The sequence below is a fragment of the Babylonia areolata genome, chromosome 4 (assembly GCF_041734735.1).
Source record: "Babylonia areolata isolate BAREFJ2019XMU chromosome 4, ASM4173473v1, whole genome shotgun sequence".
NCBI classification, from domain to species: Eukaryota; Metazoa; Mollusca; class Gastropoda; order Neogastropoda; family Buccinidae; genus Babylonia; species Babylonia areolata.
Window position 1 is genome coordinate 4,430,167 of NC_134879.1, and position 16,717 is coordinate 4,446,883.

At 41.1% G+C, this 16,717-nt stretch overlaps 1 protein-coding gene across 2 annotated transcripts in view; it reads right to left on the reverse strand.

Annotated features, from left to right (window-relative positions):
- LOC143280791 (uncharacterized) overlaps positions 1-16,717 on the reverse strand; it is a 70,922-nt gene that overhangs the window by 48,129 nt on the left and 6,076 nt on the right. For both annotated transcript variants that reach the window (XM_076585472.1, XM_076585473.1), the window contains exons 3-11: positions 16,497-16,608; positions 15,638-15,773; positions 14,416-14,493; positions 13,314-13,368; positions 10,863-10,961; positions 10,222-10,277; positions 8,272-8,335; positions 5,671-5,780; positions 2,244-2,325 (exon numbers count right to left, since the gene is read on the reverse strand). In XM_076585472.1, the coding sequence (XP_076441587.1) occupies positions 2,244-2,325; positions 5,671-5,780; positions 8,272-8,335; positions 10,222-10,277; positions 10,863-10,961; positions 13,314-13,368; positions 14,416-14,493; positions 15,638-15,773; positions 16,497-16,608 (792 nt within the window). The remainder of the gene's footprint in view (positions 1-2,243; positions 2,326-5,670; positions 5,781-8,271; positions 8,336-10,221; positions 10,278-10,862; positions 10,962-13,313; positions 13,369-14,415; positions 14,494-15,637; positions 15,774-16,496; positions 16,609-16,717) is intronic.

The window sequence follows — 16,717 nt, forward strand, 5'->3', positions numbered from 1 at the left end:
GACCCTCACACACACCTGTTTAATGGTATCCAACAGACCAGACAGAGTACAGAGACCCTCACACACACCTGTTTAATGGTATCCAACAGACCAGACAGAGTACAGAGAGACCCTCACACACACCTGTTTAATGGTATCCAACAGACCAGACAGAGTACAGAGACCCTCACACACACCTGTTTAATGGTATCCAACAGACCAGACAGAAGTACAGAGACCCTCACACACACCTGTTTAATGGTATCCAACAGACCAGACAGAGTACACAGAGACCCTCACACACACCTGTTTAATGGTATCCAACAGACCAGACAGAGAGTACAGAGAGACCCTCACACACACCTGTTTAATGGTATCCAACAGACCAGACAGAGAGTACAGAGACCCTCACACACACCTGTTTAATGGTATCCAACAGACCAGACAGAGAGTACAGAGAGACCCTCACACACACCTGTTTAATGGTATCCAACAGACCAGACAGAGAGTACAGAGAGACCCTCACACACACCTGTTTAATGGTATCCAACAGACCAGACAGAGTACAGAGAGACCCTCACACACACCTGTTTAATGGTATCCAACAGACCAGACAGAGAGTACAGAGAGACCCTCACACACACCTGTTTAATGGTATCCAACAGACCAGACAGAGTACAGAGAGACCCTCACACACACCTGTTTAATGGTATCCAACAGACCTGACAGAGTACAGAGAGACCCTCACACACACCTGTTTAATGGTATCCAACAGACCAGACAGAGTACACAGAGACCCTCACACACACCTGTTTAATGGTATCCAACAGACCAGACAGAGTACAGAGACCCTCACACACACCTGTTTAATGGTATCCAACAGACCAGACAGAGAGTACAGAGACCCTCACACACACCTGTTTAATGGTATCCAACAGACCAGACAGAGAGTACAGAGAGACCCTCACACACACACCTGTTTAATGGTATCCAACAGACCAGACAGAGTACAGAGACCCTCACACACACACCTGTTTAATGGTATCCAACAGACCAGACAGAGAGTACAGAGAGACCCTCACACACACCTGTTTAATGGTATCCAACAGACCAGACAGAGAGTACAGAGAGACCCTCACACACACCTGTTTAATGGTATCCAACAGACCAGACAGAGTACAGAGACCCTCACACACACACCTGTTTAATGGTATCCAACAGACCAGACAGAGAGTACAGAGAGACCCTCACACACACCTGTTTAATGGTATCCAACAGACCAGACAGAGTACAGAGAGACCCTCACACACACCTGTTTAATGGTATCCAACAGACCAGACAGAGTACAGAGACCCTCACACACACCTGTTTAATGGTATCCAACAGACCAGAAAGAGTACAGAGAGACCCTCACACACACCTGTTTAATGGTATCCAACAGACCAGACAGAGTACAGAGAGACCCTCACACACACCTGTTTAATGGTATCCAACAGACCAGACAGAGTACAGAGAGACCCTCACACACACCTGTTTAATGGTATCCAACAGACCAGACAGAGAGTACAGAGAGACCCTCACACACACCTGTTTAATGGTATCCAAGCAGACCAGAGAGTACAGAGAGACCCTCACACACACCTGTTTAATGGTATCCAACAGACCAGACAGAGAGTACAGAGAGACCCTCACACACACCTGTTTAATGGTATCCAACAGACCAGACAGAGTACAGAGAGACCCTCACACACACCTGTTTAATGGTATCCAACAGACCAGACAGAGTACAGAGAGACCCTCACACACACCTGTTTAATGGTATCCAACAGACCAGACAGAGAGTACAGAGAGACCCTCACACACACACCTGTTTAATGGTATCCAACAGACCAGACAGAGAGTACAGAGAGACCCTCACACACACCTGTTTAATGGTATCCAACAGACCAGACAGAGAGTACAGAGAGACCCTCACACACACCTGTTTAATGGTATCCAACAGACCAGACAGAGAGTACAGAGACCCTCACACACACCTGTTTAATGGTATCCAACAGACCAGACAGAGTACACAGAGACCCTCACACACACCTGTTTAATGGTATCCAACAGACCAGACAGAGAGTACACAGAGACCCTCACACACACCTGTTTAATGGTATCCAACAGACCAGACAGAGAGTACAGAGAGACCCTCACACACACCTGTTTAATGGTATCCAACAGACCAGACAGAGAGTACAGAGAGACCCTCACACACACACCTGTTTAATGGTATCCAGCAGCTCCTGCTGCTTCTTCTTGAAGCCTCTCTCCTCCTGGATTCTGGCGTTCATGATCTCTGTTCTGCAAAATGCCAGGCAAAGTGTTAGCTGTTGAGAGATCCAGACAATGCATGCATGACAGGTACTGTCTGATTCTATCTCGATCAAAATCAGGATGGACTTTTTTTTTTAACCAAGAGAACTGACAATGTTAACAGATCACAGTCACAAGCTTTCAGTTTCATCTCAAGATTTTTTCTTCTTTTTTTTTTTTTCAGGTGGAGTGAGGGTGGTTCTCACCTGCTGCCAACTGGTGACAGTTCTTTTGTCGATTGATGTGAACAGATGGGCGCAAAAGCCGAATGGTTAAAGCGTTGGACTTTCAATCTGAGGGTCCCGGGTTCAAATCTCGGTGACGGCGCCTAGTGGGTAAAAGGTGGAGATTTTTCCAATCTCCCAGGTCAACATATGTGCAGACCTGCTAGTGCCTGAACCCCCTTCATGTGTATACACATGAAGAAGATCAAATACGCATGTTAAAGATCCTGTAATCCATGTCAGTGTTCGGTGGGTTATGGAAACAAGAACATACCCAACATGCACACCCCCAAAAACGGAGTATGGCTGCCTACATGGCAGGGGTAAAAACAGTCATACATGTAAAAGGCCACTTGTGTACATACGAGTGAACGTGGGAGTTGCAGCCCACGAACGTAAAAGAAGAAGAAGAATTGATGTGAACTATGCTTTGTTGATGTTCAGTTTCTTTGTTCTCTGAGGGAGGGAGCAGTGGGCACATTGGTGTTTAAATATTGCGATCTTATTTGGGCAGTGTCATGTTTGTGACTGGTTTTTAGTATTGTACTGTGGTTTTTAAGTATCATGATATTGGTGTTGAAGTATTGTAACACGAACTGTGTATCATTTACGTATTGAGAAATGTGATACGATCTTATATATGATGAGTGTTGTCAGTGGTGTATGTGATTTGTTTGTTGTTGCTATTGTTGTATGTATTTACATAAGTTAGTGTTTAAGTGTAATTTTTTTTTTTTTTTTTTTTTGCATGCTTATAGTTGACTTCATCAAGTTTTTGCGCCTTATACATATTATTGTTATTAGTAGTAGTTCTTTTTTTTATGCATTTACCCTTTTTTTCTCTCTCTCTCTCTCAAGGCCTGACTAAGCGCGTTGGGTTACGCTGCTGGTCAGGCATCTGCTTGGCAGATGTGGTGTAGCGTATATGGATTTGTCCGAATGCAGTGACGCCTCCTTGAGCTACTGAAACTGAAACTGAAACTGTTCTCTGATGTTCCCTAAATATATCCATCTGCCCTTGTCCTCCAGCTTCCAAAACAAAGAAGCTGGATAGTGGTTCGTCCGTCGGGATCGACGAGGACCATCTAGTCATCCTGGGGGTGGGTGGGTTGGGCTCTGTGGGTGCGCAGATGACTGGTCAGGCCAATCCACGCCCGGAAGGTTCTGACACAGTGTGGACAGGGGATGGTGGCGGCTGTCAGGGACTTACTGGCACTGCTTTTCCTGGCCTGTCTGCGTTGCTCTGCTGCAGCGATTCTGTTGGCCTCACAGGATTTGGCGCCTTTGTGGACAGCTGAACGTCACTTTGGTCTGTCCATTGCATTCAGCTCCCATGTGTCGTGGCTGATGTTGAAGGCCTTCAGAGAAGCTTTCAGAGTGTCTTTGAAGCGCTTCTTTTGGCCTCCATGGGAGCGCTTGCCATGTTGGAGTTCGCCATACAGCAGTTTCTTGGGGAGCCGGTGGTCTGGCATGCGAACTACATGGCCTGAAGCTGGATATATTCCCATCAACATTCATGTCACACAACACAAGACCTGCCCCTTGATGTGTCACTACACAGAGAGAGAAAGTACTAAAAACCCTGCACAATCTTTTTTGCATTCAGTGGTGAAATTGATTTTTTAAGTCATAACAAAAATTGTCAAATAATTTTCTCATGTATCTTTTTTCCCCCTTGGTGAGAAGCTTTAAAAAAAAAAAAAAAAAAAACCTTTCTCATATTTCTCAGTACACTTTATCATATTTTCTCTTTCTGTTTCTGTTTTTTGACTCACTTGTGTAAACAAAGTGAGTCTATGTTTTAACCCGGTGTTCGGTTGTCTGTGTGTGTGTGTGTGTGTGTGTGTGTGTGTCTGTGTCTGTGTCTGTGTGTTCGTGGTAAACTTTAACATTGACATTTTCTCTGCAAATACTTTGTCAGTTGACACCAAATTAGGCATAAAAATAGGAAAAATTCAGTTCTTTCCAGTCATCTTGTTTAAAACAATATTGCACCTCTGGGATGGGCACAAAAAAATAAAAAATGAAGCCTAATTATATGCAAACTGCATTAACTGTTATATTTATATTTTTTGTATTCTCTAAACTTGGCACTTTGATCTGATATTCTGACCCAAAAACAAGAGCAGTCACTATTATCATTTTTTATTCAAACAGGAACTTCTTTTGCTAAGCATGGAAGTTTTATTTATTTTGCAAACGTTTTGGTGCAGATAGTAAAAAAGGGAAATTACTCTGTAATGAATGCTAGGGGACTTAATTTGCTTTAAACTGATCTTTCTCATCTTAAACATTACATTTTGAAATTATACTCAATACATAAAAAGCTTGGATTTTTTTTTAAAGTGTATCACAAGTGAGTCTTGAAGGCCTTGCCTCTCTTGTTCTTTTAATGTTTCTCTTTCATCAGGCCATACCTCTGGTGACTGAAAATTTGATTTCATGTAAATATTGACAGTTGCATTATTTTACTTATTTGTGTTTTCATTTGTTTTATTGCTTCACTTACTGTTTATGTATAAGTCATTTGATACAAATGATAATAACGTCCGTTCATCAGCTGTCATGTTAAAACTGAAGTGTAACGTATGAGCACAGTATAAGCTTTAAGCTTGTTGATGCTCTTTTGTCTCTGTTGTGTATGTAATCATGTGTACAGCTGTCTGAGGCGCATCTACAAGATCCGATGGCAGGAGAAGATCCGGAACGAAGATCTGTGGGAGAGAGCGGGACAGGAACCAGTGGCCAAGCAGATACTGCGGAGGAAGTGGGGCTGGATCGGACACACCCTCAGGAAGCCAGCGTCCAGCATCACACGCCAAGCCCTGACCTCCAGGGAAAGAGGAAGAGAGGCCGGCCTCGCATCAGCTGGAGGCGAGATACCGAGGCAGAGCTGAAGCAGCAAGGGACCAACTGGAGTGGAATGGCCAGAACAGCCCAGAACAGAGTGCGATGGCGAGGGGTCGTCAATGGCCTATGTTCCACCAGGAGCGATGGGCAAAATGAATGAATCATGTGTACAGCTGAACAATTCAAATTATCTAAACCAAATGTTTCTATTTGACATAAAACGAAAAAGAAAAGATCCAATTCAATACAGAAAACACACCCTCTGATTCTCATCTGATCGTTCATTTTCAGCTGGTTGGACAGTTGTGCTGCCAGTGCCCTTTCTTCTCCTTCCAGCTTGGCCCGTGAAGTCTCGTATCGCCGTATACTCTGAAATTAAATGCATCACTGCAGTCAACATAATACGGACAAGAAGGCCTCTGAACCTCCCTCCTAACCCCTCTCCCCACCCTAACCCCTACTGCCCTTCCAGTTTGGATGATGATGTATCATAATGTGTGTGTGTGTGTGTGTGTGTGTGTGCATGGGTGATGGGAGATCTATATTTATGTGTGTGCACACATGTGTGTGTGGGGAGGAGGGTGGGAGTTGTGTGTGTGTATGTGTGTGTGTGTGCGTGTATGTTTGTGTGTATGTATGTATGTACGTGTGTGCGTATGTGTGTGTTTGTGTGATGCTTGTGTGTGTGTGTGTGTGCGCACACGCACATGCGCACGTGCATGCACATGCAAGGTTATGTGACTTGTGTGAATTATACAATTGTACATTGATTTTAAATACTGTTGAATAACAACTGGTTTTAATCATGTACGTCACTGTTTTAACTATAGTATGATATTTTCATCTGTTCTCTTTCTGTGATAATCACACAGGTTAATTTGTGATTATTGTATGAGATTAATTAGCATGAACTTTGTATCAATGCATTTCATTTTCCTTTTGTATTCATGATGAATGACTGTGAAAGTATGTAATCATTACATGTGTATGATTGTGATCATTGTACGAAAGGTCCTCATCACACTTAGCGTTTCAGCATTTTATGTCTTTTAAGCGTTTACATTGAATGACTGTGATTTTCATGCACTGTTTGCATAAAATACACCACATGTGAATTTCTCTTCTTGAGATAATAAAGTATTCTGTATTCTGTAATGTTGATAATTCTGAAATCAAACATAAAATGTGTGAAACAGAGCAACACAGATAAAACTATCTTTGCAACTTTCTCTTCAATTGTAGCAGAGTTGAGTTTAACATCCTATTGACTTATGCCCCTTAACTCTCTCCATATGAACGGCGAAAGAGACGACGTTAACAGCGTTTCATCCCAATTACCATCATCAAAATATTGCAAGCGGAACGCTCTTATACTGAAGACGTGAATGTTGACAAAGCATACCACAGTTCTGACGACGGAAGCTAAAGGTTGGGTCATTCAGACACCCACTGGACATCCGAGGGGTCTGTGTAGAGGAGAAGAGAGAACTGGCCGTACTGAGTGAGTTAATAAGGTCAGTTTCTTCTTGGCTTTGATCTTAGTTCGGTAAAGATTGCAATGTTTTATTGGGTGAGTCTTATTCTCCTTCAGTTTCTTTGCTGAAAATGGTCTGACAGAATCACGCAAGAAAAGTACCATGTCTATTGTGTATCCCCCGCATAACAATGCAGCACATAATCATTCTGGGTTTGTTTGTCCATATTTCTTTCTTTTTTTCTTTTTTCTTTTTCTTTTTTTTCATTTACCTGATCAGTACTTTGTGTAATAAATAAACACTCTATCAATCAGCACACTTGGTTATAAATGTATAAACAAATCAGCCCATTCTTATCTCTGTGACTGCCTTCACCTCTACACCCCGTCTCGCTCTCTTCGATCAGCTTTAGATCCACTCTTGCTTCTGAATTCCCTGATTCAAACACTCCACAGTCACCCACAGCTCTCTCTGTCCATGGACCTTACACTTGGAAAGAGATTTCTTTTTGTTTCGTCAAATTTCTGCGCTCAGCTCTTTCTAAATAACTCCTGCCCATCTTCCCTTCCTGAGACTTCCCAAATTGTGTGTGTGTGTGTGTGTGTGTGTCTGTGTGTGTCTGTGTCTGTGTGTGTGTGTCTGTGTGCGTGTGTGTGTGAATGCTTGGTATTATGAATACATGGATGACAATGGTTGTTCTAGGTCGCCGCTTGGTTGGAGTGACTACATCGTTCGCAAGGGATGGTTTTAGAGATTTTTTTTTATTTGTGCTTGTGATTTTTGTGTGAAATGTTTCTCTTCTGTTATATTTTACGCATGTGATGTGCCTTTGAGCATTCTTGTATTTCAAATGAAAGGCGCAATAGAAATAAACTATTATTATCATTATTATTCTCTACCTTTCTATTTACACACATTTATCAGTTTTATCTTTCGTCCCTCTTGAATCATAGCTATGCATGCATGTGTGTGACTGGTGTGTAAGCTCTTTGATTTGTCTCTGCACAAGATCCAGCGCTATACAAATACTTTAACTCTCTCCATACAAACGGCGAAAGAGACGACGTTAACAGCGTTTCACCCCAATTACCATCATCAAAATATTGCAAGTGGAAGGCTCTTATACTGAAGAGGTGAATGTTGACAAAGAATACCACAATTCTGACGATGGAAGCTAAAGCTTGGGTCATTCAGACACCCACTGGACATCCGAGGGGTCTGTGTAGAGGAGAAGAGAGGACTGGCCGTACTGAGTGAGTTAATATCAGTTTCATTACCTGCATGGGAAACACTTTGCAAGCAACAGTTCGATGATGTCAGGTTTCAAAAGAAATCCACAAGCCAGCACTTTGATGAGTAAAAGTGAACAACATGGAGCAACTCACCTTTCTGACAGCATCAAGTTTTCCTTCGCTGTCTGTCAGGTTTTCCTGGGCAATGTCCAGTTCTCTGAAAAGGTACAGCTAAATCTTTTGCTTCTCTTTTTTTCTGTTGTTGTTTTTTGTTGTTTCTCTCTCTCTCTCTCACTAATTCTCTGTATGTGTGTGTGTGTGCGTGTGTGACATGTGTGTGCGTGTGTGTGTGTGTGTGTGTGTGTGTGTGCGTGTGTGTGTGTGTTTGTATGCTGTGTGGAGAAGAAGAGGAAGAAGAGAAAGAAAAGGAAAAAATAGAAGAAAAAGTAGAGGAACACAGAGAAGCTGACAAAAAACAGAAGAAGAGGAAAAAGAAGAAGAAGTAGAGGAGGAGGAGGAGGAAGAAGAAGAAGTAGAGGAAGAAGAAGAGGAGGAGGAAGAAGAAGGAGAAGAAGATTGATTGACTGATTGATTGAATCTTTAATGGGTAAAGAATTAGTTGCAGTAAAGGCCTTTTCACAATTCTGCCCATTCAACGACACAAAACATAAAAATAAAGAACGACACAAAACATAAAAATAAAGAAATAAAATGAAATAAAATAAAATAATAAGAACAACGAATAAGACCAGTCACTGGAATAGTCTATTAAAGGTAACAAAGCAATGAAAAGAACAACTGGTACATTATCACATACATACGTACATACGTACGCACACACACACACACATACACACACACACACATATCATAAAACAAGCAAAGACATACGTACACATTCATTCCCACACACTCAAACACACACACACACGCACTTACTGTTCATTTGCTAGCACAATCACACATACATTCAATTTTTCATTTATCGTAGCATGGCAGCTAGTGGACTGAGTACAAGCAAGCATTTGCAAAAGACCGCGAGTAGGTTAATCAAAAGTATCAAATAGAACTATTTTCATGTTAGACTTAAAGAGAGATATGGCTGGAATTTGATGACATGTCTTTGGAAACATGTTCCATTCTATGCTTCCATTAAATGAGAGATCTTAAATAAATCAATTTTAGGCTTTGGGACAATAGCTCTGTCTGATTTACGTTGGAACTGGAAACAAAATAATGATTTTAAATATTGTGGGCATGCGTTATGACAATCTTATGCATAATAATCAATGTGTTATATCTAATAAGTAGATGAACTGGTAATATTTGAAGTTCTGAGCACAGATCCGCCTGTGGTATTTACATGGCTAATCATCTTAATGGCACATTTTTGCAAAGAGCAAAGTGGCTTTAATGTAGAAGGAGGGCATTTACCCCAAATAATCGAGCAAAAGCTGAGACGAGACTGAATAAAGGCAAAGTAAAACACACATCCAGAATGATTATCAAGAAAGTGTTTGATCTGTGACAACTGGAATACACAAGATGATACTTGTTTTATAAGGCAATGAATATGTTCCTGCCACGAAAGATTTTAATCAAAAGTAGTGCCTAATAGCATATGCTTAGTAACTTGTTTAATGATATTGTCTTTATATTTTTAGTTAAGTTGTGTTTCTTTCATGTTCTGTCTCTTCTGACGAGGACAAATTAACATGCATTCTGTCTTTTCTGGGTGCACAACCGTATCGTTAGCATCACACCAGCTTTCGACAGATTTCATGCTGGCATTCAGATGATAACTAATTTCGTCAACATTGTGACTAGCATATTTGTACTGATGTATCATCAGCAAATAAATCACATACTGCATGTCGAACTGATAAAGGTAGATCATTGATATACAAGGAAAATAAGAGAGGGCCTAGAATTGAAGAAGAAGACGAAGAAGAAGACAAAGACAAAGAAGAAGAAAAAAATGGAGAAGAAGAAGGAAAAGAAGCAGAAGAAGAAAAAGAAGAAGAAGAAGACGAAGACCAAGACGAAGAAGAAAACCATATGTTATGAATATAAAGCCAAATGCACGGGGAGGGAAAAACTCACTTTTTCTTGGTCACGTTTTGATCTTTCTGCTCCCGTGTCTTCTGAGTTGTATCAGTCTGTGAACAATCCAAAAATATCAAATGAATTAAAGTTTGTGAATGATAACACAGGACATACAGCATTTGTTCACAACTTTGAGTGATCACATTATAATAAATTCAATTAAGCTGTGAAATGAGCATTATAAAAAAAAAAAAGATACTGGAGATCATAGGTACCTGTCCCAGTTTCAAGAAAGGTGAACCTTTTGTGAACACATGCAATTGTGCCAAATGTTGTGTTGTAAATTACACAACTTGGTAATAATCAGGTCATAAAGTAAGCAGAAAAGGAAGAAACAAACATTAGGAAGTAAACAGCCATTGCAGAGTTATAAAAGATGTATATATAGTTGTTGTTTTTTTAAAGCAATAATATCAACCAAAATGAACGGCATTATAAAGAATAACACTGAAAAAAGGAAAAGAATAAAAACAAAAGAAGAATATCATGATACATATTTTTCAGATGCAAATACACACACACACACACACACACACACACACACACACACACACACACACACACACCATTTTTTAAATGACTGTCAACAAAATCTTGCTTGTAATCAAACAAAACACAAGTGAAAAACAACCACTTACCACAGCTTTCTTCAACCGTTTCTTTTCTTGACGTGCTTCTGTTCGTTCCTGAATCAGGTCTTCTTTCAGCTGAAGGATGCCATCCTCCAGGTCCACAATCTATCACACAGACAGAAAGCTATCGTTCAGTAATGATAATGATAATAATGTACATCTTACTGCGCCCGTTCTCTGTAAAAACTCTTTACATGAAAGAAAACGTTACAAATTCCATGAATCATTCATGGCCACTCTTTCTCAACCCCCCCCCCTCCCTCTCCCCTATACCCTCCCCTGCCCCTTTCCCTCTCCCACTCTTCATACATCCAAAGTGAGCTGACAAAGTGTTATGTTACTTGCATGCACAGCAAGAACAAGGAGACTTTGGTTCAAACAAACTCAGTTTTAATTCTGCATGAAGTGTGCGCCATTACACAGACAGGTGGGGAGAGGAAGAGTAGGAGTGATTTCCCCTTACTACTCTTGACTCTCGACCGAAACGAATCAATAATGTAACAACAAGGATGGTGTTGGAGAAGAAGGAGACTGCAAGTGTTCATAGAAAGGTTTTAAAAAGACGAGTTTTTAGTGAAGAGGGATAGGCAGAGATAAAATCAGATGCACGGATATAATGAGGAAGGTTGTTCCAGCTATGAGGAGCAGCAAAGACAGAAAGCTAGGGTTCAATTTATCATCCAGACAGAAAGTTGTCATTCAACCTATCATCCAGACAGAAAGCTGTCATTCAACCTATCATCCAGACAGAAAGCTGTCATTCAACCTTCAGACAGAAAGCTATCGTTCAACCTATCATAGAAAGCTATCGTTCAACCTTCAGACAGAAAGCTATCATTCAACCTATCATCAGACAGAAAGCTATCATTCAACCTATCATCCAGACAGAAAGCTGTCATTCAACCTATCATCAGACAGAAAGCTATCATTCAACCTATCATCCAGACAGAAAGCTGTCATTCAACCTATCATCCAGACAGAAAGCTATTATTCAACCTTCAGACAGAAAGCTATCATTCAACCTATCATCCAGACAGAAAGCTATCATTCAACCTTCAGACAGAAAGCTATCGTTCAACCTATCATTCAGACAGAAAGCTATCATTCAACCTTCAGACAGAAAGCTATCATTCAACCTATCATCCAGACAGAAAGCTATCATTCAACCTATCATCCAGACAGAAAGCTATCATTCAACCTATCATTCAGACAGAAAGCATTCATTCAAACTTCAGACAGAAAGCTATCATTCAACCTATATTCAGACAGAAAGCTATCATTCAACCTATCATCCAGACAGAAAGCTATCATTCAACCTTCAGACAGAAAGCTATTATTCAACCTATCATCCAGATAGAAAGCTATCATTCAATATATCATCCAGACAGAAAGCTATCATTCAACCTTCAGACAGAAAGCTATCATTCAACCTATCATCCAGACAGAAAGCTATCATTCAACCTATCATCCAAACAGAAAGCTATCATTCAACCTTCAGACAGAAAGCTATCATTCAACCTATCATCCAAACAGAAAGCTATCATTCAACCTATCATCCAGACAGAAAGCTATCATTCAACCTATCATCCAAACAGAAAGCTATCATTCAACCTTCAGACAGAAAGCTATCATTCAACCTATCATCCAGACAGAAAGCTATCATTCAACTTATCATCCAGACAGAAAGCTTTTATTCAACCTATATTCAGACAGAAAGCTATCATTCAACCTATCATCCAGACAGAAAGCTATTATTCAACCTATCATCCAGACAGAAAGCTATTATTCAACCTTCAGACAGAAAGCTATCATTCAACCTATCATCCAGACAGAAAGCTATCATTCAACCTATATTCAGACAGAAAGCTGTCATTCAACCTATCATCCAAACAGAAAGCTGTCATTCAACCTATCATTCAGACAGAAAGCTATCGTTCAACCTTCAGACAGAAAGCTATCATTCAACCTATCATTCAGACAGAAAGCTATCATTCAACCTTCAGACAGAAAGCTATCATTCAACCTATCATCCAAACAGAAAGCTATCATTCAAGTTACAGTCCAGACAGAAAGCTATCATTCAACCTTCAGACAGAAAGCTATCATTCAACCTTTCATCCAGACAGAAAGCTATCATTCAACCTATCATCCAAACAGAAAGCTATCATTCAACCTATCATCCAAACAGAAAGCTATCTTTCAATCTGTTGTCCACACAGAAAGTTATCACTATGATTCTTTTTTCAATATCTTAAAACTGGCATAATGAAATGAATTACATGTGCAAACTATACACATGCACATGTGCACACACACACACACACACATGCGCGCACACACACACACACACACACACACACACACACACACACACACACACACACAACACACAAATGCAGTAAATTCTCAGCACTCATGAATCTGATTAAGACTAAGAATGACATCAACTTCACTCACATCCTGATTTGCCTGTCTGACTTTGTCACGGGTCTCATTCAAGGCTATCTGCAAGCTGTCAACAGAAGAACAAACAAACTGATGAATCAACATACAGATCAATAAATAAGTAAACTGTCCCATCATTCAGAAGGACAGACACCAAACAACTGCCTTATAAGACCACAGCCATCAGTGTGCACGATCTCCAAAAGCTGCGACAGGTCTCCCAATACCATGAAATTTGGCAAAATGCTGCTGCTATGAAAATCCAGATTCAAAGTGCACGCACACACACACACACACACACACACACACACACAAAACCAAAAAAAAACCATGCACATGTGCGTGTGCACAAACACACATGCACACAACATGCACATGTGCATACAGACAATACACACAAACAAAACACACACACACACACAACACACACATGCACACACGTACGACATGCACATGCATGCACCCACACACACAAAACGATTGCTTTCAATGTGCAAGACCTTCAATACCATGGAATCTGAAAGATGCTGCTACTATGAAAACCCACATTCAAAGGCAAACACACACACACACGCATACACACACACACGCACACACACACACGAACACACACACACGCACGCACGCACGCATGCACACACATATACGCATGCACACATACATATGTGCTCTTCTTCTTCTTCTTCTTCTGTGTTCGTGGGCTGCAACTCCCATGTTCACTCGCATATACGCGAGTGGGCTTTTACGTGCATGACCATTTTTACCCCGCCATGTAGGCAGCCATACTCCGCTTTCGGGGGTGTGCATGCCGGGTATGTTCTTGTTTCCATAACCCACCGAACACCAACATGGATTACGGGATCTTTAACGTGCGTATTTGATCTTCTGCTTGCGTATACACACGAAGGGGGTTCAGGCACTAGCAGGTCTGCACATATGTTGACCTGGGAGATCGGAAAAATCTCCACCCTTTACCCACCAGGCGCCGTCACCGCGATTCGAACCCGGGACCCTCAGATTGAAAGTCCCACGCTTTAACCACTCGGCTATTGCGCCCGTCACATATGTGCTCAAAACATCACGCTAATAATGCGTTGAGCAGGGGAAGTCTCACCTTGCCTTTTCCGCCATCCTCTGGTTCAGCTGGGCGATGATTTCCTCATGCTGTTGCTTCAACAGTTCTCGTTCAGGTCTGTTCAACAGGACAAAGAACAAAACTGAATTAAAAAAATGTTATTTTGTATATAAAAAAAAAAAAAAAAAGCAAAAAAAGCTAAACATTGCAGCCACGACAAATGTAAGTCACTGAAGTATGTGCCGATACATTTAAATGCAAGATTCTCAATTTGTTTTTTTCAGTGAAACATATATATGGGGTAACCACAAACAGTATTACTGGGTTGTTGTTTTTTCTGACGCTGCTAATAAGCATTTTATGCTAGTAGTACTCATATATCCTAAATCTCTAACCCTCTCTTGCACACACGCACACACACACACAAACACACACACACACTCACACACACCAACACACACCCACACCCACATCCACACATATGCACACACACACACACACACACACACACACAACAAACCACCCCCTCCACAAGAGAGAGGGAGAGAGAGAGAGTGGGGGAGGGAGGGGGGACTGAAAACCATAGCATAATACTTCCTTTCTATTTTTCATTCAATTTTGTTTTTTGTTGTTGTTTTTTTCAGTATTCACAGGCACATGCTGAAAAAAAAAAATCAACCCCAACTCTAACGACTCAGACTCAATGTATGTATGTGTGATTGTATTTGTAAACGCTCTGGGCTCTCCAGAGATGGGGCGTCCAAATTTTTTTTTTTTTTTTTATCATTATCATCGTTATTTGTATTTGTATTTGTTTTTGTATTTCTTTTTATCACAACAGATTTCTCTGTGTGAAATTCGGGCTGCTCTCCCCAGGGAGAGCGCGTCGCTACACTACAGCGCCACCCTTTTTTTTTTCTTTTTTTTTTTTTTTTTTTTCCTGCGTGCAGTTTCATTTGTTTTTCCTATCGCAGTGGATTTTTCTACAGAATTTTGCCAGGAACAACCCTTTTGTTGCCGTGGGTTCTTTTACGTGCGCTAAGTGCATGCTGCACACGAGACCTCGGTTTATCGTCTCATCTGAATGACTAGCGTCGAGACCACCACTCAAGGTCTAGTGGAGGGGGAGAAAATATCGGCGGCTGAGCCGTGATTCGAACCAGCGCGCTCAGATTCTCTCGCTTCCTAGGCGGACGCGTTACCTCTAGGCCATCACTCCACGTTATTATTATCATAAACAGACAAAAATGATGGCACTGACTGCAGCACAGCGTTCTCCTGCTCCAGTTCCCGGGCCTTCCTGTCCAGGGCGGTGATGTTGTTGTTCATCCCTTTCAGCTTCTCCTGCAGTTCCAGCAGCACGTTGGCGTTGGAAAGGCGGGCCGACATCACAGCCTCTGTACCCGGGAGGAACATGCACACAAGTTTGCTTCATCCCAGCAGGCATGCACACACAGGCGACAATATATATATGTGTGTGTGTGTGTGTGTGTGTGTGAAAAGCTGTTGCAAGTACACAGTTATATACAACTTTTTGGAGAGACAGAGATACACGCATGAAACACAATCCAACTACACACATTTGCATATGCACCCACAATCACAAGTCCATGCCTAAACCGCAGCTGCACTTAATAAATAAGTTAATACCAAGATAACTCTATTTTAACAGTTCTCAAAGTTTGTAGAGAAGGATTGTAAAAGGATTATAAACACCGTCTCTTGTATTTTACAGTCCACTTCTAGAAGCATGCATCAGCGATATATAAACAGAGAGAGAAAAAGCTTTTTTTTTTTCTTCCACTCTTTGTCCTAAAAACAACAACAACAATCTTTGTAATGTATGTTTCTATGTTGAGAAATATAACCTGTGCCAGGGACAAAAAAAAAACAGAAGAAAAAGACACACAAAAAAGATAGTAAGAGAGAGAGAGAGATAGCAAGAGAGAGAGAGAGATGGCAAAGATGTGTGGAGGTAAACTTAAAAATCTACTGGACCTTGAATCAGAGAAACCAATCCGTTCATCTAAAAACCTGTGGATGACAGAACAAAAGACAATGTCATGCGCTATCTTACCTCCCTTATTACTATTCCTTTAAAGCGATACGATTTAACATACCCATCACTTCATCCCGTATTTGCCCTGGGAGAATTCTCAACTGATGTCGAAGGATACTGGACTGAATGGTCTCCTTTTCCAGCTCCTCATGCATTTTCTTGCGCTCTGCTTCCTGGAGGAATAATAAAATCATGAACAGTCGGCATCCTGTACACACAGTATGCCACTTGGCAAGAAAGAAACCATCTGTAACATAGATGGTGGATGTATGCGAGTATGTC